The sequence below is a fragment of the Podarcis vaucheri genome (assembly GCF_965113315.1).
Source record: "Podarcis vaucheri genome assembly, chromosome: 11".
Classification (NCBI taxonomy): Eukaryota; Metazoa; Chordata; class Lepidosauria; order Squamata; family Lacertidae; genus Podarcis; species Podarcis vaucheri.
Window position 1 is genome coordinate 3,364,490 of NC_138749.1, and position 25,880 is coordinate 3,390,369.

Genomic DNA, 25,880 nt, shown 5'->3' on the forward strand with positions numbered 1-25,880 from the left:
GCCCAATCACAACCCGCGGGTAGCGGCAGAGGGGAAGTCACGTGGCTGACCCTCGGCAACAGCGCCCGCCGCCGTGACTACGCAATCCAATCAGAAATCGGGAGGCGGTGCAATACGTCAAAGTCGAAGCACTATTGGATTTTTTTTATCGCAATTGACGTGCGCCGGACGAATAGCAAAGAAGCATCCGCTTCCGTCTCCTGCTGCGCGAACAGCCAATAGATGCTGACGCGCGAGCAGAGTGCCGCCTCTAAGGATACCCGCTTCCCGCCTTTTTTTGGTCGCCTCTCCAATTGGCGAAGAGCGGGACTCCCCCCCCCTTGCTCAACGTCCTATTGGGCGGTTTGAGGTGACGTCTTGCGGCGCGACATATAGGCGCGAGTCTTTGAACGTGGGCTTGGCGGCGTCGCCATGGAGACGCGGCCTAGCCGGGCGGACGGAGCGTTCCCAGCGCACCCTGAGGGAGTCCTTTCCTTAGCGGGGGTTCGGACAAATCTGGGGAGGGGGGAGACGCGCGGCGGGAGAGCCGTGGCAGAGGAGAAAGAGGCCCAGTTGCCGCAGCCGTTCCCCGCCCCACACTTGGCTAGCTCCGACCTCTGCCCTGTTGCCATGGCGACGGGCTCCTAGAAGCGGGAGCGTCCTCCACGAGGCCTAGCGGCGGTTCAGGGCCTCCGCTCGTGAGAAGTTTCTGAGGAAAGTCAGGAGAGGCCGGCGCTGGTTTGGCGCTGCACCTGCCGGATCCCGCATATTCGTGCAACCCTGTTAGGATAATACGCTTTTCGGATTTCGTTGGCCCATGAGCCATGATTTAAAGGCCCTGTTTTAAAACCAGTTAAAAAATTTTAAAGTGGGGGCATGGAGGAACCGACCTCGGATCTGAAAGGACTGCCAGGCCGCCTTGCTTTCCCCCTCACATAACGTTTGGCAAGATTTTGGAGGCATCAATTTTCAGCAGGTAATGCTCCTTGCACGTATCTCTGGTGCTGCCGCTTATCTTCAGTGAAAGCCTGATTTAAGGTTTGTTTTTGTTTTTTGTCTCCTTGTATTCCTAGAGTCTGGCAGTCCAGGAAGGATTTTGTGCAGCCGTTTGTGCGAAATCCGAGCTTGCCTAAAGCGATAAACTCAGAAAATCCGAAATAACGATGAAAGTGGAGTCTGGCCTGGATGGTATGAAAAATACAAAATTTGGAAGAGAATGAAAACCAGCAGTTCTGAAAGACCTGGGAATATAAAAAGAAAAGAAGAAAAAGGTATCAAACTTGTTGTTTGGCAGATCTCCCTGGGGAAAGAATTGCAGAGCTGGTGGCATGACCACAAAGAAGGCTCTGCCATTATTATTGTCTTTATCACCTCTGCTTCTACTGGATACAAATAAGGTCTTAAAGAACCTATATTCATGGGCAAGTTCATGTGGGAGAAAGCACTCCTTATGATGCCTGGGTCTTTAGCTATTATCTGCTTTGTGGTGGTGGTGGGGAGCGGTTAGAGGGGTCACAGAGACCCAGGTTCAGATCCCCATGAAATACAGTGGTGCCCCGCAAGACGAATGCCTCGCAAGATGGAAAACTCGCTAGACGAAAGAGTTTTCCGTTTTGGAGGTGCTTCGCAAAACGAATTTCCTATGGGCTTGCTTCGCAAGACGACAATGTCTTGCGAATTCCTGCTGGGTTTTTTTCCTCCCCCCCTTTTTCTAAGCCGCTAAGCTGCTTATCAGCTGATCCGATCAGCAGATAAGCCGCTAATAGCGCTAATCCTCTAATCCGTCAATGGGCTTGCTTTGCAAGACGAAAAAACCGCTAGACGAAGAGAATCACAGAATGGATTCTTTTCCTCTTGCGAGGCACCACTGTATACTTTGTAGCTGGTCAACTCCCTCTCTCACCTAACACGGCATTGTTGAGAGCAAGAACTGAGTCATGGGAAAAACACTTTTGCCACCCTGAGCAGGGATAGAGAGTTGAATATGGCCAACAGGGCAAAGTCACTACGATGTCAGGTAATCTGTTTTCAGTTTTGCAGATAATCAGTTGATTGCCAGAGCTTGTAAAGCACCAGGCTCTGCTGATCAGCTGGTTGTTGGTGCTTGCAAAGCACTGTGCCCGCAGGTCTGCAAATTCCCTTTAGCCCAGCTTCATTTTTACCTGCCCCACACCTGATGTCATATGTGGTGGGTGTGGCTTGGCTAATAGGTTCATCACCCCTTTAAGAGAAACGGCAGGATATAACTGCCTTGTCTCTTCCCAATTCATTGCTCCTGCAGAATCTCTCTCTCAACACTGAGCAAGGTTCTAGCATGGGGAAAGCTCTGCTTAGCACCAGTAGATGGGACATTGCTTCTATGAGACTGACCTCATTTTGAGCACGCAATCTTTGTGCAATAATTGGAAATGAACAGGGCTGAGGCATTGTTTCTTGTAACCTCAGCTTGTATCGGATAATGCATTCCTATTTGGAAAAGCAAACAGGCTGAGTCTCCTCAGCATCTTCTAGGCCAGTGTTTTCCAACCTTTTTTGGGCAAAGGCACACTTGTTTGATGAAAAAAATCTCGAGGCACACCACCATTACAGCCCCGTGACGTCAGCGCGCAGCGTCACGCCGGGAGGGACACACAAAAGTGTAAGTTTCAATTTTTTCCCCTCCCCCTTGCCGGGGAACCTCCAAGCTTTGGGGGTGGGGGGGGAGGAGGCAGCAAAGCGAGGGACCGAGGGACTCCTCCAACGACAAGGGTGGGGGAAGAAGAGAAAGGGCTATTCCGCTCCAGTCACGGGAGGGGAATATGTACTGGCCCAACTGGTGTGCGGTCTTCGGAAAGCGGGGTGCGGGAAGGAAGCCTAGGCTCCGGGTCCACCGACCTCGGCGGAGAAAGGCAACAACCGGAGCCGATGACGAGCCGGCGCGTGCGTGCAGCGGCTGGCCTCGAGCTCGGGAAGCTGCGCGCGGCGATGTTGACGCGGGGTGCGCGAGAGCTTGGGGGCGGGGGGGCGGGAGAGAGAGAGAAAGAGTTGGCAGCACCAGGCGCTGTTACTTATTGCGCTGCGGACGCTGCCAGCAACTGCGGTGGTTGTGCGGCGGCCACCGCCGCAGAACGTCCTCGTCAGTCAGCTGAGCTGCCTGGCGGGGTAGGGAGCCGAGGGGCGGGGCTTCCTTTCTGAAGGAGCTGAGGGTGGGGGTCCTCCGGCGCCTTCGGCGAAACGGTGCCGGCCCAGAGCGCTTCTAGGAGGCTGCCTTTGTGCGCGACATAAAGCCCTCTTTCCCTCCCTCCAGCCCCGTGTCACCTGTGGAAAAGGGGGCTGGATCCAGTGACGCAACTCGGAAAACTGTTAGGGAAGCCAGAGCAGGAAAGTGAGTGGGAGGCGGCGTCGCCGCTTTAACCCACGTTTCCTTTTTGAAAGAGAAACTTAAGTCAGTGTTTCCCAACCTTTTTTGGACTCACCCACCTCCCTCCAGGCAACATCTCGCGGCACACCAGGCAACATCTCGCGGCACACTAGTGTGCCGCGGAACACCGGTTGGGAAACACTGTTCTAGGCTGCAGTCCTATGTACTGTGTTGCAGCCTAAAGATAGAGAGTGGATTCTATGCTGGGGTCATTCTGTTTATGGTTCTGTGTGCTTATACATGCCCAGGAATTACTGAAACGCAGCTGCCTTTGGGGAGGGGCCTTGCAGATACTTGAAAGCAGTGCTGTAAGCACATGTGCGTTAAACTTTGTAGTGCCAAATTCTTTGTGTGGCACAGTTGGCTATACTGGCATGCCATACTAAGCCTATTCCTGCTTCTTGCTGGGAGTCTCACCAGTGCTGTGCTTTGCAGTGTGCTGAGCTGCCCTATAAGAGGGAGAGAAGCTGTGGGATCATGGCACCCTTGGTGGAAAGCCAGAGAAAGATAGGGAGTGATCTCTCCACTCTGTGCTGCTTCAGAGTGTGGTGTGCCCTGCTTCTCCACCAGTGTTTTCCATGAAATGGGGAAGGTCAGTATGTGCTGAATGAATTCCCCATTCTGTTTGTTCACTAGTTTATCTTGTTGGGATTCACATTGTGTCCCGGTGCTCCTCTAAATTTCCTTTGGCATTTCAGTAACACATCACTTCAGTCTTCCAAGCAGTATACTGCTACGCTTCCTCCCCAGTAGATTTACTTTAGTGGATGTTTCTTTGTATGCCAAAAGGACTCATTCTCTGTCCTGAAGCATTCAGGCCTCCCTCCACCTTAGCTTGATTGTCGGGAAGACCCACATTGATCCTAGCGAGTGGCAGTAGGCGTTCCCCTCCTCGGCCAACAAATATGGCAAACTTTGAGAGGATCCTTCTTCAGTGCTGAGATTTGGACCTGGTGACCATAAGGTGAATCCTTTCATCCCAATGGATGTTGTGTGAGACTTGTGCACTGAGGGGATTCTGCTTGCCCTTGATACCTCTTGTCCTAAAGTCTGAATACTCATTGCTGCCTTTGTCTGTGGGCAAACTCAGTAAAAGGCAGAATGTTCCTTGTACCCTCTCTGTTGTTCGTTAGTTATGAGCTACAAATTGCAGCATAGCTTAAAAGCCCCGTTAGAGCTTTGGAATGTCTTTCCCCCCTGAGCTGGAACAAGAACTTAGTAAAGTATAGGCAGCTTTCCTCCCTCCTATCATTTCTATAACTCAAAAGGAAGAAGCTGGTTGCTATGTAACAGAAACCATTAACATGGCAACTGAAGCACAGGGAATGAACCAATAATAGCTTCAACTGTGTAAAGACAGATTTCCTTTTATACAGAAACATAATGAAGAAGGCATTCTTGGATTTCTGAAAGCTTTCCTTGCAGGAAAGAATCGCGTGCAATTTTTAAATGATTAGCTGGCCACTATAACTCAGACTTGTTTTATTCACGTACCAGGAAAAGGAGAAGTTTCCAGGAACCACAACAGCTGTTGTCTACAGCAGTTGTCCTACATCGGCTGTGGAGCAGAGGCTTTTTCACTGAGGTCATCAGGCTAAAATTAATGTGAAAGAATGATCAGAAAATGGATCAGGCTGCAGTATTTGAAATTAGTGATGAGAAAGAGTAATGCTGACTGGCTAGCTTTTAGCCACAGTTACAAAGTAGGTTGTGATTTCATTTTTATTTGATAAAACTTTTATTAGCATTTTCAGTTTTACAGAACTATTTATGTAGGCAGTATGAAGAACTTAAAAGCACAGACTAGAGTTTGTGAGATTAAAAATAAATGAAAAATGAATGGATTAGAGAGATCCTGGGTTGGTATGCTTTGCACAGGCAGACACACCCACACACACACCAAGGGTGTAAAATATTTGATATGCTAAGGGAAGAGTAAGCAAACAATATTGCTTTGTGGATTCCATTGCCACTTTTCAAGGGTTAACAGTTTATGATCATCCGTGCAGTTGAAGATGGGCAATGATACTGTATTGGTAATAAGCTCTTCTCTTTCCACTCCCATCTCCGAGTACATCAGGATATCATTAGGTGAGGCAAAATATATATCCCCACTACCCTTTCAATGTAATGCTGGTCATGTTCCCTAATGTTGGGAATGCCCTCTTGGGTTCATCGGTTGGGTACTAGGTTAGAGCTGGAAGGATCATACAGTGGTACCTCGGGTTACATATGCTTCAGGTTACATACGCTTCAGGTTACACACTCCGCTAACCCAAAAATAGTTCTTCAGGTTAAGAACTTTGCTTCAGGATAAGAACAGAAATCGGGTTCTGGCGGCGCAGCGGCAGCAGGAGGCCCTATTAGCTAAAGTGGTGCTTCAGGTTAAGAACGGACCTCCAGAACGAATTAAGTACTTAACCCGAGGTACCACTGTATAGGGAGAGCTTTTCGGCTGCTTCTGTCAACCAGGGTTGTGTCCAGTGGTGTCCACACACATGCATACCACTTGCACACAGGCATTTCTCCCTCCCCCCTCCCCCAGTCTACAAATCTGTCATTTAGACAGAGTACCAGAAGATTCAAAATATAGTTCCTTTGTGAAGGGGATGTGGTGGAGCTATTTCACTGTGTCTGAATAAAGAAAGAATATTCTGCTTGGCTTTGTTGTTCCACTATGTGCCCTGTGGCCACTTTGCACTAGAGTAAAATAGAGCAGAATAGAAAGCAACAGCTGCCCCTTGTGAAGCTGAAATTTATATCTGAGCAGCAAATTCCTCCCCACGCCCTAACCAAGATCCTCACCCTGGTGCCATTTATTCCTGTGAATGAATTTCCTGTGGGAAATGTATGAGCGCAGGAGGTGTAAATGATATTCAGCATGCATTATTAAATTTAAAGTGATTTTTTCCCCTGGAGGCCAGGGTTTTCTCTCTTTTGTTCTTATGTGGATATCATTGCCTCATGGGTCTATAGCAGGGGTAGGCAAACTAAGGCCTGGGGGCCGGATGCGGCCCAATCACTGTCTAAATCTCTCCCGTGGACAGTCTGGGAATCAGCGTGTTTTTACATGAGTAGACTGTGCCCTTTTATTTAAATTGCATCTCTGGGTTATTCGTGGGGCCTGCCTGGTGTTTTCACATGAGTAGAATGTGTGCTTTTATTTAAAATGCATCTCTGGGTTATTTGTGGGGCATAGGAATCTGTTCATTTTTTCCCTTCGAAATATAGTCCGGTCCCCCACAAGGTCTGCGGGACAGTAGACCGGCCCCTTGCTGAAAAACTTTGCTGACCCCTGGTCTATAGCCAAATACTGTATTTACGTGATGTGATAAGTGGCTTTTCCCTTCTGTACCAGCAGGTGGCACTGAAGATAAGAATGTAGCTTTTTTCAATTATTATTTTAAAGAACTCCTGTTCTTTCCTCAGTGTAGCTGGAAATATATACTTGCTTTTGAGAAACGCTTTTTGCATTTTTAAGTGGGGGTCACAACAGTTAGGAAACAGATGAGGCCACAGGCCATGTTTTCAAACTACTGTTGTATAACAGATAGTGTTTGGGCATAAAATTGTAATTCATTTCTGCCATGAAATTTGCTGAATGGCCCTGGTGCCTAGCCTTACCTTACAGAGTGGTTGTTAGAATAGATGGGAGATAGAACAGAATAGAGGGAGAAGGAGACCCATGTCTAATGCTCAGGGGCCCCTGGAGGATGGGTGGGATAAAAATGCAACACTTTGGATTAATAGGCTGGAGTAAACCTGACCCATGATGGCTAGCTGCTCTAGAATACAAAATCCAGTGGCTGCAGTCCAGCTGAATTGTGAACAATGGGAATCCTGCCATTGGCTTCAGGGTAGAATGCTTCTTAAACATGCTTTTTGCATAATAAATTGACCTGATTCTGCTGGTAGCTCAGAATTAATTCTCTATGTCCCTGGTAGATAGTGGCTTGATCATTCAAACTCAACTGCTGAATTTCTAGATGTAGCATACATAACATTTTAAAATGTCTATTTCACGAGGCACCGGGGCATAACCAAGATAAATAAGTGAAATAAACATGTAGAGAATGGGAAAAGGTTGTTTTTTACAGCCTTTTTTACAACCTGTTCTTATGCTTTGTTTGAAGCAGATTTCGTTGCTTTCTGTATGCCTAGTACTAGCTCTTAAAACCACTGTGTGCGTCCAAAATTGGTATTCTTGTAGATCAGGTGAATTTTCTTACTTTGCATTTTTTATTTCTCCTAAATGCAAACTAAAAATTATGTGGCTAGTGCTCTCTGCATCTCATTATCGAGAGATCCCTCCCATGTAGCAAATGGTTCTGGGTAGTTAAAACACGTTGTTGAGCCAGTGGTTGTTTTAGCCTCATTCTTCATATCTTGTTCCACCACCCCAGTAATGTTTAATCATCCTTTTGCCCATGTTTCTGGCCTCCCAAGTGAACAGGATATTATTAGAAGCACCTTTTCAGGTGCGCTTGTTGGCTTGATTGCTTCAGTCTTACTTTGTTATTGGATTTTGACAGTTTGGGGCTAGTTGTTTTGTTTGTTGTTGCTGTTTTTATTATGTTTTGCTGTATTCTGTTTTATCTTGTAACCCATGTTGAGGAGGCTTTTATTTTTTTATTTATTGCACAAAATTTATATACCACTTGATTGTAAAAATTGCCCCCCAAAAGCCCTCAAAATGATTGCTCTGAAAGGTGACCTGAAAATATTTTAAATAAACAATAGAGCATTTGATTTCAGTAGATTCAGCTAACAATTTGCTTTCCTTCCAGCAAGCCTTCTTTCTTTAACACTGAATTGCTGGTGACTGAGATCATAATCGGTTGACAAAGCACGTATGAAGCTTTCAGCATTTGTTTGATCAAAAGGGAAATTCCACCAAGAAACAAATGGAAGTTTTGTTTGGGGATTTGTGAGTTGCTATCAAATAATTTTATAAGAATGCATCCTGGATGTAGGTAGAGGAAAGTGTCATTAGCTTGAATGTGAATATGAATAAAATCCTATTTAGTGCATCAAGGTTGTAAGATTTTCTCAATAATAATAATCAAATGGTGTGCAATAAAAAAGGAAATATAAACTTGAAATTGTGTATAGTTGCTCATCTTAAATACACTTAGGTTGGAGTGAAACTATTTGATTTCCAGAGCAGCAGTAGCACACTTAAGATTGGAGCAGAACCTCTTATATATATATTAATACATGCAGGCACCCCATTGTCTTTGTGACATGATGACCTTTTGAATTTGTCCATATCCATTTCACTGCCTTTTGATCATTAGCTGTGGGGAGCCTTTGGGACACATGGTTGGCCTGGAAGAGGCACATCTAAATTTAGGCACATCGCTTTCCTTAGCTGGTAGAGTCAATCTCTGCAGCTTGTAGCATTAGTTGTAGATACTTTGCAAGTGTAAGAAGCCGGGAGACACAAGTAAGTGATTGCACGTTCTAGTATGTGCTTCTCAGTGTAGTGTTATCGTATACTGTGAATATTTGTGTATGACTAACTGTCTGACTTGATTGATTGACTGATTCCATTTACGCACTGCAATACTTCATTAGAGATGCTTTTTAAGGCTCCTGAATGAGGGTCACCATTTAAGAAGATCTACTTATCAGTTCATTGGAGAAAAAGAAGCAATATTCATTATGATACAATTTGTGTTTGAAGTAGGCACTGTTCTGCCTTAGGTTCATAAGTTTAATGGGTAGATTTGGGGCTTCAGGATTCCATTCTCCTCATAAACTCGTATTCTACAGCTGTGATTTTAAAGTCACTTGTTTGTTAATTTTGTCAGAGTGACAAGGTGAGCACAATGAGAAGCATTGCTGAATACCTTTTGATGAAAACAGTGATATACCTGGATATCCAGAGTTTCCTTTCTCTGTTTTCTGTATTATTTAGCTCCAGAAAATGATTTATTTTCCTTTGATTTGTTATTTTAAATTACCCAAAGCACACACAAAAATCATAATATGGTAAAAACAGTAATCCAGCAAGAACAACAAAACAATTAAAAATCTAAAAATTAATAAGCAGTCAGAATAAAAAGGGGAACCAAACCCATTTACAACAAACAGAAACAAACCTAGTAATTCCTAATGTGTTAAATGTACTGAAGTAGCCAGTGCAGTACCATTTCTGGAGTGTCTGCTGATGTTTAGTGGGCTGGAGTAAGATGGCAAAGAGTCTTGTGGGACCTTAAACGCTAATTTTTATGGGAAGCGTCAGTAGCTTAGTAACAGAGCTACTGGCACCTCCAGTTAGGGCTGGGAATGTCTCCTGCTCCCAGTCAGTGTACAGACAATACTGAACTAGAACTAGCAGTCTCACTTAGAATAAGGTAGATTCCTAGATATTCCAGATTTCCAGAGCAGCAGTAGCACTCTGTAGTGTCGGCTTTTGTGGAATAGAGGCCACTTTGTTGGAACCACAAATTGTTGTCCTGTTGGCAGGTGCACATTTCTAAAGGGAAATGAGATGCAAGCCAGAAGGCTTCTGTTTCCAATCTCGTCAGCTGTTCGCTCACTGGGGAGTTTCGCTAAGCCACTGTTCTTCAGCTCCCTCCCTGTAATAGGATAGTAGTATTACTGGCCTACTTGAAAGAGTTGATGTAAGGATTACTGAAATGGCAGCTTCACAGATGAATGGGGATCTGAACTTGGGTTTTCCTTTTCCGCTGGTACTAATGACGGTGTTATTTTCATGTCTAGAAATAATTTAAATATGAATAAAACTTTGAATGGTGAGGTACTATCCACCAATAAACTCTGCCATCTAAGCGCTGCTGCTGCTGCAAGACCCTGATTCATTTTTTGCCGGATCTTTGCCCTATTTCCAGTCAGCCCTTTAGCATGAAGCAGATGCTCTGCTGCAGCTGCCCTTAACGGATAGTTTCCATGTTTTAAAAAAGTCACTGTTTCATACAGACATGTTTCACTTTGTCTTTTTTGCTTTATTTAGCAGACCTTGAATAGAAGATGGCCTCCTGTCTATACGATTGCCTTTGTGAAGCAGAGCTTGAGAAATACTTTCCCCATTTTCGTGCCCTTGGCTTTCAGAGGATTGATGAACTTGCCAAGGTCTCCATGAAAGATTATACCAAGCTGGGAGTGCATAACATGAAGGACCGCAAGCGCCTCTTCCAGCTCATTCGAATAATCAAAATGTTGCAGGCAGAAGAGGAAGCAATGAGGAAAAAACAGCATTTTCAGACAGGTTCTCTCTGCCTCCGGCCTCAGGCAGCGAAATGTGGCCCTCGAAGACAACTGCACTTTGATTCCCTCTCGGAGGAAAGAGATGGAGGGAGAAAACAGCTTGAGCCCGAATTGTGTGCCTTATCCAATTGCTCTGTAAATGAAGATAAAGATGATTTAGCTGCAGTGTTGAGCCACGAAGCTGAATACAAAAGACCTAGGAAAGACTCTTTGAATGCTGCTGCAACATGGACAGAACATAAACTGGGCATTCCAGCTATCAGTTCATCTAGCGATATTGCTCCTCTCCTAGGGGATGCTGAAGCCCCCATTGTACAAAGAGTAGCTCATATTTCAGGTTATAATTATGGAGTGCCTCATTCTTGTACCAGGTAATAACCATTTATCTGTATTCCTTTACATGGAACAATGTAATTTTCTCCTTCATACATGTGGGGGAAGTTAAAAGTTACAAAATAAAATAAAATTCTGCAACCAATTATCCTACATACTCTTTTAGGAATACATTGTGCATACATTTAATTTGCACGTATAAATTTCTATAGTGTGGGCTGACTTTGAAATTGCAAATTTAGCATTTTTGACATCCTGTGTTTCGCAGACCTAATGCTTCTGAGAAGGAGACCCCGTGGACTGAGACTGACAAGATCCGTGTGTGCGTCCGAAAGCGTCCCCTTGGCTTAAGAGAAGAGAGGCGTGGGGAAGTGAATATCATCACAGTAGAAGATAAAGAAACCCTCCTGCTCCATGAGAAGAAGGAAGCTGTTGACCTCAGCCAGTACATTTTGCAGGTTGCAGTATTTTGGCTCCTTTCGTCTTGTATCATGTCTTAAAGTGTTCAAGTAATGGTATCAAACTGATCTATTTACAATCAAAGAGGAGATAAAACAACAACTTCCCACAGCAGAACTTGGAGTACTAATCTGTATTCTTAAAATTTTGTAAAAAATAAAATAAATCTGAGCATACAAAACAGTAAAAACGGTTAAATCCAGAATATTCATCAACACCTTATCCCCTGAATATTAAGCCCTTTTTTGAAAATGAGAACTTTTGCATGGACTTCCATAGGCCCAGTGGATAAGGCTTTAGAGACAGGAAAGGTGAGAGAGGAAGTTGCTTGTGAGAGAGGGCATCTTTGTGCTTTTGCAGTGGCTTGTCGACAGGTGGAGAATGATCTCCTCCAGAAATCTGAATGACTGCTTTAGTCCCTGGGGGTCTTGTCTTAATGGATGACACTGTCCTTGGGCCTAGGAAATGACAATTTGAAAGTTGGAGCCAACACCTTGATTTGCTCCTGGAAGCTGAAAAGGAGCAAACGTAGTTGCAGCAGTGATAACAGCATTGCAACAGTACTGCAGTCTGTAGGAGAATGCTACAGTGTATTGTAGGCCAACAAAGGGGCAGATGTCCTCCCAAGGTCCATGGACCCCATACTCTTTTGTTTATTTTAGATATTTTGGGACGTGAGTGACACTGTGGTCTAAACCACTGAGCCTCTTGGGCTTGCCAATTGGAAGGTGAGCAGTTCGAATGCGCACGACGGGGTGAGCTCCCATTGCTCTGTCCCAGCTTCTGCCAACCTAGCAGTTTGAAAGCATACCAGTGCAAGTAGATAAATAGGTACTGCCGCAGCAGGAAGGTAAATGGTGTTTCCGTGCACTCTGGCACTCGTCATGGTCCTCTGTGCACCAGTAGCAGTTTAGTAATGCAGGCCACATGACCCGGAAAGCTGGCTGTGGACAAACGCCATCTCCCTCGGCCTGAAAAGTACCGCACCCCATAGTCGCCTTTGACTGGACTTAACCATCCAGGGGCACTTCACCTTTACCTTTTAGATATCTGTTACATTTATAGCAGCAGGGAATTTGACATTACCAGAAAATGATTGCATAATAATTAAGTGCTGCTGTATTATATTCTCATATTGCACGACAGTGTTTCATGAATCATTCTGGTGTGAATGCCTATGGTACAGTAGAAGACCATATTCCAGATGCCATATTGTGCTCTAGGGAGATATTCCTGCCACATATGAGCCACAACCTGTGATTGGCGGGTGGCGAGGGGAGGCATCTCAGACCAGTACTGGAACACTCCCCAAACAACATTACAAATGGTGCTATAAGGATGACATGATCCAAACTTTGACTTATCTAGACTGTGATAAACATGCAGTTTCTCTTGCTTGAAACTTTTCTGTAATTCTGTTGGACCTGCCTCTGATTTCTACCCTCCCCAAAAAAGAGAAATGGGCATTTCTAACGATTAAATGTTCTTCCTTGCATTGTCTTCTCTTTTTTCTGTTGGAAAGTGGGCATATTGTAATTACTGCCCGAGGCGCCTGTGCTAACAAAGGCAACAGAACTGGGCTGCCAGCCTAGTGAATTCCCTTTCCCCCGGGTTCCATTGTACTAGAGAGCAAGGTTCTCACAGGCCTTCAGTGCTCCAGTTCTCGCTGAATGATCTCTGCTCTCTCTTCCTCTGCCCTCCTTCCCCTCTGTGGTTAATGATTTTTCAGCTAATAGTCTTGCATCTTTTTTCTCTCTTGGTCCCAGGTACCTTCTGCTGCCTAGATCAAATTCTCATTCCGATTGACAGCAGCAGGAAGGTAACCAGTCTGCAGAGCAGCATGTTATGTACACACATGCCCCTCCTCCCCCTGTTGCTTCAGTTCAGTGGAGCTCTTGCCAAATAATAAATAAAGTCCTCGTAGATTGTGCCTACTGACACAAACAGCTTAAGAGGAAGAAGCCTTAAGTACAGGAAGTTTTACTTCTGAAATGAGGATTTCCTAGAGATGTCTTTCTAGGTTTCTAGTTTCCTTTGCCTCAAAAATACATCAGAATTTGGTAGTGGAAGTTCCTTTTCAGCAGCAAGAATCCACGGCTTGATTTTGGACCTTAACTTTTATTTTGCATCATTCCATGTTATCATTGCATACCTGTTCGCTTAAGGCAAGATGAAGTATTCTCTTCTGCCTCCCTCCCTCTTCCCTTTCTTATTTTAGCTCTGCTCACAGCTTTGTTTCCAGAGACACTTGCTTGGTACAGTTGCTGAATCCATTAGTTTGCTCTGGCTGATGGTGATTGCATGATGTCTGAATTTGGCTATGCGGGGTCTGAGCTTCCTGGTTTCACTTTGAATGGGATTTACATCCACAGCTGTGTATCTTATCATCATGGGTGGGTGAAAGGAGTGGTATTCCTTTTTGTGTAAATATCCATTTTCTTTTTGCAGCATGTGTTTTACTTTGATGAAGTCTTTGGGGAGGCCTGTTCCAACCAGGATGTGTACATGAAGACTGCCCACCCCCTCATTCAACACATTTTCAATGGGTAGGGTGTTGTGTATCTTTTCCCTATCTGTGCCTATGAACATTTTCATTGTTTATACAATATATGTTTATTGATGTTTTCATGGTGCTCACCTTTCTTCCCCTGTTTTTCTTTTGGTGATGGTCCCCACACACACACACACACACACACACACACACACACATTGTCCTATATCTGAATTATGTGTCATTTTAAAATAAATGAGCAGATAAGAGAAGGAAAGTAAAAAATTTTTCCATTTTATTTATTTAGATTTATATCCTACCACTTGACAAGGTAGCTCACAATTTAAAAGGTGAATAATCAAATAGAATAATCATAAAACAAACAAGGAAAAAAGGGCATCTTGTATAAAATCAGTAACAGGCGTAGCATAACTCAGTTGTTCCCACCATCGTAACCCCAAGGCCCGAACATTTTCATGGGCGTCTTGAAGACTTCCATGGAATTGCTGTAATGGGCACCCACTTAGGGAAGTATTTCCTAAGGAATGCCATTCTAGCAGATATTCAGTGGCAAAGGGGGTCTGGCGTAGGGCAACTGAAGAAACAAGCTTTCCACTGGACTACTTAGGACTTTAAAGGTCAAAAATGGTACTTTGAATGGAGCCTGGAAACCAACCAGCCACCAGCCGCGCTTCTTCAGTATGAATGTTCTTGCATCCTGTGACTGTTTGCAGCCAGTTGCTAGGCACCAATTCTAGTCCAGGTGCTTCTTCTTGACACCCTTTCAAGGATAACCTGACGCGTATGTAACCTGAAGCATATGTAACCCGAGGTACCACTGTATTGTGAATCAAATCAGCTCATGGGCTGGAAAACCAGTGCTGGTGGTCCCAATTTGTTTGTTAAACTAAGGCTTGCTTCTTTTAATGCCGTCTCACTCACTAGAAAAAGAGCAGCCTCTTGTGGCCATTCAGGATTTCAGATGCTGTTTCAAAATAAGGCTCAGTATGGAGCATCAGACTTGAGTGTCATCTGCTGGAGGCGCTGCCCACTAATTTTTGATGCCAGAGAAGTCGGCAGAGATTTGAGTAATACTACCTGGGTTATAAGCATTTTGTGGATTGCACCTTGGCCACACCTAAAATTTCTTTCCTGCCATATCCCAAATGTTCATGATGGATTACAATAGATAAGCTGGGCCAGGGACATTAAAAATGGTGCCCTACTGATGGTGCCGATTTGCAAGGCTCCATTATGACTAAGCAGGGGTTCAAATTTGGATTTCTGCTGCTCTGCATTGCACTGCAAAATAACATAAAGGTACTTCAGAGACAATCTTCTTTGGTGTAAGTAGAAGAAATATTTATTGCAAGGTCATTGTCTTGTACCACTGGTCTCTGCTTCTTTAATTATACCATTTAGTGTAGTCCCCTCGCATCTTTGATGTTGCTACTTAAAACAACAACTGGTATTCATCTACATAAGGAAACCCCACCAGTATAATTACATTTTGTTTTCTGCCTTATGACTTTTGGGACAAAGTCAACTAGATGAAGATACTTTTAGGATGCAACCATATTAAATCAGAGTGTAACTTGAGAAAGGTCAGATATAATACTGCTCACAACTTCTATATCAATATTTTTATCTTTACCATTCAACTGTACATACACACAGACACAAGACGCTTTCATATTTAAGGAAGCAAAAAGACCAAATACCTTCTCTCCATCTTTCAATCTGGCTATTGTGATTAGTTAGACTGACTAATTGGCCAAGCTGAATATCACAAAAGGCTAAACTCCACATTTTTGTCACCATTATAATGTGAACATAATCAATTATGGCGCCAGCTTAATGGAGAGTGCCCCATGCTGTGCCCAAGCCACAAAGGCATCACGCAGGAGTTCTTTTTGAGGCAGCTGGGAAGGTTATTATTGGAGTGACAGCCGCTCCTAATGGAGCCATTGTGTTGTGGAACATGCAAGATAGGAATCAAAAGGAGGGCAAGCAGGTCCAGGGGACTGTTTTAAAGGATGCCATCCTTGCCCCGGTTAGCCCACCAGGTGGAGGACTGCATTAGTATTGAAGGCAGAAAAGCTTCGCTCTTGTAGCTTATGGTGGTTCTCTTGTATAGCCACTGAACTTCACGTAGCAGCTCTGTACATGATGTTCGCCACTGATGACTCTTCCATATGCTTTGTTGCCTTCTCTACAGTCAAGCCTTTTGAGAATGTCTTATGTGCAACAGATCTAAACAGGATGTGAGAGGACATCAGGAGATCTCTTGGAGGCTGCTTCCATATCTCCACATTCGATTATCCCACAGAAGTAGTTTTGGGCAAGCATTCAGTGCCTGTGTTTTACCATAGTCTTTTACACTCTAATAGAAGCTGCTATATTAAAAGGTACTTCTCTTTCTTTTGTTACAGCGGCAACGCCACCTGCTTTGCATATGGGCAGACGGGTGCTGGCAAGACCTATACTATGATTGGCACTCACCAAAACCCAGGACTCTACGCCCTGGCTGCTAACGATATCTTCAGGCAATTGGAAGCATCTCAGACTAGAAAAGACCTCCATGTCTGGATCAGCTTTTATGAGATCTACTGTGGACAGCTTTATGACCTGCTAAATGGAAGGAAGAGGTGCTTAAAATCCAAGAGTACAGCTTTTGAAACCAAGGCCGTTAATCAGATATAGCTGAACAGAATTAGAGTTGCTTGGAACAGAGAAATCTGGGGACAAGTGGGTTATTGTTGTTTTTTTAGTGAAGGGATGCACAATAAAGTCCTGTCCCAAGAGCTGTGCAGCTTGCTCAGTCAGCCTAAAAGAGGAGGGGGGCTTTGATTTTGTAGTTTCATAAGTGTGCAGTTTAGGAGTTGGTAGCTAAACTCCCAGAGCCAAATCTGCCCCCAGAGAAGTATCTACTCCTTCTGTTGCCAGGGCTACACAGCAGGGCTTGCTGTCAGTCCATACTGAGGGAAGGGGCGATGGAGCCTGACCCCTCCTTCCCATAAAATTAGTTGCTGATATAGTTGGTTCAGTAAAAAGCATTAAAAGCCCACCCACCCCTTTTTGTGTGTGACCATTCTAGCAACTGCTGTAACTCGATCTTATCTTTTCAGTACATTCCAGAATGGAGACATCTCCCGTGTGGCTCAGGCATGTCAGCTTTTGTCCTTCCTTTGACAGGGTGACCTGAGGGATGTGTTGATGTTTGCATGGCACAGGGAGTGCTTTCTAGCGGAGAGGTGGCGAGAGCGCTGTTTCGTGGGGGCTCTGTGGGGATGGAGGACTGCAAACACTTAATCATCTCTCTGGGTTATTAATTCTGCAACAGGCAGATGACAATTTAAATATCAACATAAATTAATTCCCCCACTCCTGATTGTTCTAGCTGATACACTCAGCAGTGTCTGCTGCCCCGGCGATTTCAAGTGTGAAATGAAATGAGGAGCTCCCGCTGGGAAGTTTCAGCTATCAATTCTGCTTCAGAATGGGGTGGACTGTGCATTGAAATAAAACCAATTTCCCGTGAATGGCTGTGTCTTTCAAGGGCAGCTGGTGCTATCCCACTGTTGGCTGGGTTGGGTGAGGATGCGGATGTGAAATTGTGGAGCCTTACCTTCCATTGTTCATGGTGGGATCCATTTCCACATAAGGGTTGCTGGATCAGGTGCTGTGTGTCTTTCTGTCCTTTGGTCATGCTTTTCAACAAGTGAGTGAGGTCATCCAATAAATTTTGGCTGAGGCCACTTGAGGAAGCAGGATGTTGCTCTAGATAGGCTTTTGGTCCGATCTTGCTGGGATCTTAATTGTCGGCATGCGGATGACGCTCAGCTCTTGTGTTCGTCTGATTTGAGTGTGTCAGGGGATGCCCCAAGTTTCTGGAGTTAGTCAGGGGTTGGGTGAGAGCTAATAAATGGAAGCTCCACCCAGGCAAGGTGGAGGTGCTGCTGGTGGGTGCCTCAGCTGGCCAGGAAGGAAGTATTCATCCTGTGACTGATGGCGTTGCACTCATGGAGGGACAAGTTCAAAGCCTGCAGTTAGATCCAGCCTTGACTGATTGCATTTATATCCCACTTTTCCTTCAATGAGCTCAAGGTGATGTTCCCCTCCTCCCTGCTTTATCCCCATGGAAGCCCTGTGGGGTAGATCAGGCTGCGAGTGAGTGACAGGCCTAGGGTCGCCCAGGGAGCTTAATGGCTGAGTGGGGATTTGAACCCTGGTCTCCCAGGTCCAACACTGATCACTACACCGCACTGGCTCTCTTTGATTGTGTATAGAACAGTGATGCCTGTGGCATGAAGCACCTTTTAACCAACTTTGGTGCAATGGTTGCAACATTTCTTGGAAAGAGATGGACTTGGTAACATGGTTCCGCTTTTCAAGATTACTTGGAAACTGGAGCTGGTTTGGAGTATCACGGCCAGGTTATTGATGGGAACCTGCTGGACTATGACTCCCATAATTTCTGACAATCGGCCATGGTGCCTGGGATTGATAGAGTTGGGGTTCAGCAACATCTGGAGAGCCACAGATTCCCCATCCCTGATCCAAATGTCCTGTGCCCAGGACAATGACTTCTGTCATATGAACCTGTCCGTTTACAGAGATCATTGTCCAAACATCAGTCAAGGCTCCTTGTGCCCCTCCCTGTCAGAGATTTTTAGAATAGGGTATTTCCTGTAATGGCAGCTTGATTCTGAAACACGATTTCCAAGAGAACTCACATGGCACCCATCCTGTGACTGTTGAGGAGCCAGCTTATGGTTAAAATTAGCATTATGATCTTCCGTAGTTTGAGTTTTGTTCCGCTGCCTCTTCCTTGGACTCTGTTGTTTTTCTAATTGTTGTTACATTGAATTATTTAATGGGTGCTTGTTGTAATCGGCTCTATTTGGAAGTGGGGGTTAAAAGTAAATTTCATGTTTTGAAAATTAAAAACGGGCATTTGTTGAACCTTTTCCCCAAGCACTTTTGCAACTAATCTATGTGGTTTCCTCCCCAGGCTTTTTGCAAGGGAAGACAGTAAGCATATTGTGCAGATAGTTGGGCTGCGTGAGGTCCAAGTGAACACTGTCAGCCTGCTACTAGAGGTACCGTATTTTTCGCTCTATAACACGCACCCGACCATAACACGCACGTAGTTTTTAGAGGAGGAAAACAAGAAAAAAAATATTCTAAACGAAACAGTGGATATATAATTTTTGTGGTTCATGCTGTGGCCACAGACATGTGATCTGACAGTGAGTTTGGAGTAGCCCAGTGCAAAAATCCTGAGGATCCATGTGGATCCATGCTTTGTAACCACGTTTTTGCACCACTGCGGCCCCAGGCAACAGTGGGTGCGTGATTTTTTTGGTGCAAGATGTAGCCATGGACATGCTATGTGATCTGATGGTGAATTTGGGGTGACCCAGTGCAAAAATCCTGGGGATCCATGTGGATCCGTGCTTTGTAACCACGTTTTAAGTGGGGAGGGAAGGAAAAGCACTCAAGGGACAAGGAGCACGCGTGGGGTGGGTGGAGAAGGATGCTGCTAATAATGAAGAAGAGGGGTTTAAGGGGAGAAGGCTCCTCTCCCACTTTGCTCCTTTAAAGAAGCAGGCTCTCTGTCCCTCTCTCCTCCCCACTCAGCGGCTCTTCTCCCGCTTTGCTGTTTCAAAGCGAGCCACGGAGGAGGGAAGGAAGGGGAACCATGGATCCTCTGCTCACGACTGCAGCAGATCTCCCCCCCGCCACCCGTAGGCATTCGCTCCATAACACGCACAGACATTTCCCCTTACTTTCTAGGAGGAAAAAAGTGAGTGTTATGGTGCAAAAAATACGGTAATTCTGACCACCCAGACGTATACATTTTATTAAGCTTTGAGGGTGCAGGTACCATGGAAATACCACTGTGCCCCATGTAATGGTCATTAGATGTTTTAGGGTGTGTACTGAGTGCATGTGGCCAATTGTTCTCATTAAGCGTTTTCTTAAGGAAGATACTGGACATGCCCGGGCTCTCATTAGATTATTTCTTCTCTCTCCCCTCATTAGATTCTTAAGACTCATGGTTTTCTTAAAAAACGGATTTCCCTTGAAAAACATACGGCGCACTAGAAGGAACCAAAACAAAAGTTAAATATGATTTAGATAGGCCTCATCACCTCTGAGCCCAGTTAATGACGTTAAAGAATTTCTTTCCCTGCTTTGGGGTTAAGAGTTCTGAGGATTTTATTTACTTCCTTGGGCCATCCTGTTCTGCAGTGCCTCCCATCCTGCCTTGAACTTACAACAAGCCGTTTTCATTGCTGAGCAACTTCCACAACTGGTTCTTTCAGCTTTCAAACAGTGCAGCTGTTCTCTCCTTCCTCCCACCCCCCAATATTTTTGTGCTGATAGGAGCGTCAAAGTACTTTGTGCACTGCAATAGATGTAGAAATGACATTGCAAAATTTTAACACTGAGGGTCTCAGCCCTGGCACCAATTCCTTCTTTGGTTCTATTGACCAGAAATTGAAATTGCTGTGCATCCCCCTCCCCCCGCCTGCCCAGCTGTTTTGTTTAGTCGTGTCCGACTCTTCGTGACCCCCTGGACCAGAGCACCCCAGGCCCTCCTGTCTTCCACTGCCTTCTGCAGTTTGGTCAAACTCATGTTCGTAGCTTCGAGAACTTTGTCCAACCATCTTGTCCTCTGTCGCCCCCTTCTCCTTGTGCCCTCCATCTTTCCCAACATCAGGGTTTTTTCCAAGGAATCTTCTCTTCTCATGAGGTGGCCAAAGTATTGGAGCCTCAGCTTCAGGATCTGTCCTTCCAGTGAGCACTCAGGGCTGATTTCCTTCAGAATGGAGAGGTTGGATCTTCTTGCAGTCCATGGGACTCTCCAGAGCCTCCTCCAGCACCAGAATTCAGAAGCATCAATTCTTCGGAGATCAGCCTTCTTTATGGTCCAGCTCTCACTTCCATACATCACTACTGGGAAAACCATAGCTTTAATTATACGGACCTTTGTTGGCAAGGTGATGTCTCTGCTTTTTAAGATGCTGTCTAGGTTTGTCATTGCTTTTCTCCCAAGAAGCAGGCATCTTTTAATTTCGTGACTGCTGTCACCATCTGCAGTGATCATGGAACCCAAGAAAGTAAAATCTCTCACTGCCTCCATTTCTTCCCCTTCTATTTGCCAGGAGGTGATGGGCTCAGTGGCCCAGCTGTTTACTTTGGCAGTATTTTCTTTGCTGTTGGCTATGGAGACAGATGAGCAAGCTGGCCTTTCGTAGTGCACTGAAGTGATTGTGTGTCTCTTCACTTTCTGGCTCACTAAATCCTTTGGCACGCTTGGAATGTATAGTTTCGGGTAGGGGGGTGAGAAGAAAAACTGTCCAGCTTATGTCCAGCCTTAACGAAATACATTTTGCTTTGCTCATTTCCAGTGAGTGATTGTTGCACATGGGTAGGATTTCCAATGAGTTTTTCAGATAGTGATAAATGGGCCATATGAAAGGACCTTGTGGCAGAGATGAGGACTCCACAAGTTGCTGGGCTTAAATATCTGCCTCCTGGTTTCGTGGCAATGCTGGTGATGATGGAAGGAAATATTTAGGGGGGTGAATTACCTGCCATCAAACTGACATCAGACAATTAAGTTGCAGGGACATTGAATTTCCTATTTCTCTTTTTTAAAGTAATTTTTATTGGGCTTTTTAATATAAAGGTAAAAACATAAAACATTAGATGAAACAACTCAAATATGGAATAACAAAACAATAAAACAAAGAAGAGTAAGAATCAAACAGATAATAAGCAAAATAAAGTAATTTACAAAAGATGGCATAAGTAGATGTTCCTACAGTAGAAAAAGACAAATTAATATAATGTGAAGACTATAAAGTTCCCAAATGCCCAATGATGCTGGAGGTTTGCCTCCCTCTGAATGAGTGGCATGGTCTCCCTTGAGTCATCTGGGGCTGGTTGGACTGTACAGTGGTACCTCGGGTTACATATGCTTCAGGTTACAGACTCCGCTAACCCAGAAATAGTACCTCGGGTTAAGAACTTTGCTTCAGGATGAGAACAGAAATCGCGCAGTGGCGGCGTGGCGGCAGTGGGAGGCCCCATTAGTTAAAGTGGTACCTCAGGTTAAGAACAGTTTCAAGTTGAGAACGGACCTACAGAACGAATTCAGTTCTTAACCCGAGGTGCCACTGTACTAGTACATATGCCGTTTCACTGTGGGGTTTATGTGGGGAGTCCTAGTCTTAGTTCTGCTCCTCCTTCATTCCAGGTAATTCTGAAAGGAGGAAAAGAGCGCAGTACCGGGGCAACTGGAGTCAACTCGGATTCCTCCCGTTCCCATGCCATTATCCAGATTCAGATTAAGGACCCAGCAAACAGAGTGTTTGGAAGGTGAGCAGTAAAGAGCTGGAAACATTCCCTTCTGCCTCCAAGACCTTGCAATGAGCCTTGTAGGCCTCTTCTCAGAATGCAGCCGCCATGTGGAGAGTGTATGTACTCTGCTCATAGAAAACTCCTGGTGAAGAGCTTTTTAAAAATGTACACTTAACCCCTCCAGTGTACTTGCATCACTTAAGGTGGTTTACAACAAGAATGAAAATCCCATAAAAGAAATAAAACAACATAAATGTTCTGAGGTGAGGGTCTACTTCTAAGCCTAGCAATACAATTTCCTTGTCGAAGTAGGAAAGTTTTAACCAGCCGGCCAAAAAAAGGAATGACGAGGGAGCAAAATGCAGTTCAGTGGGCAAGGTATTCCATCATTTAAGTTCAGCCATCAGGAAGACCTCTGTTTTCCTGAGTAGTCACTCCCCAGCTACAGATGGAACATGGAAAAGGTTCAGTCCCATACCGTAGATCCTGCTGACTGGGCAGATTGGTGCTGGAGGCTCTCTTGGACATAAGCCACTTAGGGCTTACCGTTCTTATGTTGATTGGTTGGGGATGGAAATGGCTCAGGTAGTCTGATGGAATGGCTGTTGCTAAGTGACAATAGGAGGGAGGCCCAAAGGCAGCAGCAGTGAAGGTGGAAAAGCTGGCTTAATTGGCTTCGAGCAAGCCCGTCTCTAGGTGTTGAAGAAAAAAACTCACTCTGGACCCGCTGGAAGAATTAATTAATTAAAAGATGGATAAGGTTGCGCTAAAATAATTTTGGTTTTCCAGGATCTCCTTCATTGACCTGGCTGGCAGTGAGAGAGCTGCGGATGCCAGGGACTCCGACCGGCAGACGAAAATGGAAGGTGCAGAAATAAATCAAAGTCTTCTGGCTGTAAGTTGGTGTGAATTGTGGTGCTTCTGAGATTATTTGAAGGGCTGCAATACAGTTCCTAATATTTGACAGTGATTTTTTTAGAAGATAAGAACATTCCTTCCAGTAGTATCTTAGAGACCAACTAAGTTTGTTACTGGTATGAGCTTTCATGTTCTGAAGAAGTGTGCATGCACACGAAAGCTCATACCAATAACAAACTTAGTTGGTCTCTAAGGTGCTACTGGAAGGAATTTTCTTATTTTGTTTTGACTACGGCAGACCAACATGGCTACCTACCTGTTTTTAGAAGATGGAATTGTCTCTGGGGTGAGAACTCTGTGCAGGCCTGTTTATGTTTAGTAGAGTGCCAGATCTGGATGGTGGTGCAGGAATAGGAGATGTTTAAGATTGAGCCACAGTGGGCCCTCACAAACTTCACATCCTGTTTTCAGCTTGCAAAAATCCTCCACCGTGGACATAAAGTAGTGATCCTCTTTACCTCTGCTGGGTACTATCTTTCTTTCTCTCTCCCTTTTTTATAAGACAGATGGTGCCTGAATGCATTGCCCTAACGTTGATTCGGCTTCAGAATGTTATCACTTTACTAAATCTCATTGGCTGCATTGCATAGTCAAAAGAGCCAATCCTGAACCTGCTAAGAAGACTCAGAACCTGATTATGAACCGGGTCTTGCCCTAGAAGCTGCAAATAAACTGCTGAAAGAGGAGATGGGTGGGGGGGACCTTTGCCTCAGAGAGTCACTGTCAGTGGGACCAAACTAGGCTAGATGAAGCGGTGGCCTCATTCAACAGAGGTCTATAGAGAGAGCAGAAATCCTGAAATGCTGAATTCATGGGGGGTTTTTGTGCCAAGGAAAGACTCTCTAGGCATGTAAGACAGAAAAAGGAAGTTTGCAACCTTCCTTCTTACCCTTGGTTTTTAGGGGCAATGGGCGTATAACATAAGCTGCCCCCCCAAAAAAAAAAACCACTGGGGAAAGCAACAGACGGTTGCTCCATGGTCCCAAGCACAGGTGACTGACCTAAAGGTTGCTACTCTGATGCCTGCTCCAGGCAATGCAATCTTGAGTAGAGCCAGGGAGGAACTGACAATATCCCTCTGCTTGCAAAGGCCCATCCAATACAGTGGTACCTCTGGATGCGAACAGGATCCGTTCCAGAGCCCCGTTCACATCCTGAGTAGAACGTAACACGTGTCTGTGCGTGTGGCGTTTCGCCGCTTCCGCACATGCATGAGATGTCATTTTGAGTGTCTGCACATGCGTGAGCGCGAAACCCGGAAGCAACGTGCTCCGTTACTTCCGGGTCGCCGCGGAGCGTAACCTGAAAACGCTCAACCTGAAGCATATTTAACCCGAGGTATGACTGTACTTTGAGAGCCTCTGCTATAGAGCAAAGTGTGGTCTTGTGAAAAAACAACCCTGTGTGCTGGCATTTTTATACTCGCTCACTGTGTGAGGCTACCTGTTGTTGTCTTTCTCTAGCTGAAAGAGTGCATCCGCGCCCTGGATCAGGAACATGCTCACACTCCCTTCAGGCAAAGCAAGCTCACTCAGGTAAGGCCCAGGTCAACACCAGAACACTTTCCCCAAAGGCTGCTTTAAACGAGCGTTACTCCAGGGTTTGCCGATGGGAAGAAAAGCAACGTTAACGAATGGGTTCAAGTTACAGGAAAACAGCACCATTCTGGGCTCTAAACTTGCTTTGTTTTTAAACTTGCAAATGGCTTTTTCCTCCTCAGTGAGCTCTGGGAATTGTAGTTCTGTGAGGTTGCTGTACATTCCCTGACAGAATCCCAGATCCCCACAGTTGCAAAATACAATGTGGTTTCCTTGGATATCTGGAATAAATTCCATCTAAACTGTTTTCCCAAGAAAGTTTGGATTTCCATGGCGGGAGGAAACCTTGGATTGGCTGGCTTGCATCCCAGGCATCCTGTTGAGGTCAGGAGTAGTGTACATATCAGGCTAAGACCCAGGTGCACTTCATGGCACGTTCTCTCAGCCTAGCCAACCTCAGAGGGTTGCTGTGAGAATAATATGGGAAAGGGAGATAAACATATGCTACCTTGAGGTCCTTGAAGGAAGGGTGGGATGTAAGCATATAAACTTTTGAAAAGCAGTTACCATTGTTTATTTAGTTCTGTTTTATTTAGTTTATGTGTTTGGGCTAAAGCGCTTTAAGATGTGCCTTCCATCCCTCTCCCTTCAAGGTCCTGAAGGATTCTTTTGTTGGCAATTCCAAGACCTGCATGATAGCCAATGTCTCCCCCAGCCACATTGCGACTGAGCACACCTTAAACACCTTGCGCTATGCAGACAGGTAAGTGGTGGCACTGAACCAAAATGGACTCACTGCAATCACTCCTGGGCCCTGTGAGATTCCAAATTGTGCAGTTGTGAGGCAAATATTACCTTTTGTTGCCTAGCTTCACTTATAAGGTGATGTGTTGCTGGTTCCTATCTTTAACTGTCACTTCTTGTCAAGAGTGGGTTGAAGTTTGAGCTCTTCCGTCCCTCCAGTTCCAAGGAATGAGCTGCTGGCCTTACCATCAATCCATGGTTTAAACTGATGAGCAGCCTTGGTTCATGATCTGAGCTACGCTGCCAGCTTCTTTTCTTTATGGGAAACAAGACGAATGGCACATTCCATCGGGAACTTTTTACACTGCAAGCTTCACTGAAATTACCAAGAATCGCACAGTGATAAAGA

At 45.0% G+C, this 25,880-nt stretch overlaps 1 protein-coding gene across 1 annotated transcript in view; it reads left to right on the plus strand.

Annotated features, from left to right (window-relative positions):
• Positions 1-1,062: 1,062 nt before the first annotated feature.
• KIF24 (kinesin family member 24) overlaps positions 1,063-25,880 on the plus strand; it is a 32,718-nt gene continuing 7,900 nt past the window's right edge. The window contains exons 1-10 of the mRNA XM_082241777.1: positions 1,063-1,250; positions 10,359-10,983; positions 11,214-11,403; positions 13,853-13,950; positions 16,328-16,543; positions 18,910-18,997; positions 22,168-22,289; positions 23,061-23,166; positions 24,653-24,724; positions 25,381-25,490. Of these exons, the coding sequence (XP_082097903.1) occupies positions 10,376-10,983; positions 11,214-11,403; positions 13,853-13,950; positions 16,328-16,543; positions 18,910-18,997; positions 22,168-22,289; positions 23,061-23,166; positions 24,653-24,724; positions 25,381-25,490 (1,610 nt within the window). The 5' untranslated portion in view covers positions 1,063-1,250; positions 10,359-10,375. The remainder of the gene's footprint in view (positions 1,251-10,358; positions 10,984-11,213; positions 11,404-13,852; positions 13,951-16,327; positions 16,544-18,909; positions 18,998-22,167; positions 22,290-23,060; positions 23,167-24,652; positions 24,725-25,380; positions 25,491-25,880) is intronic.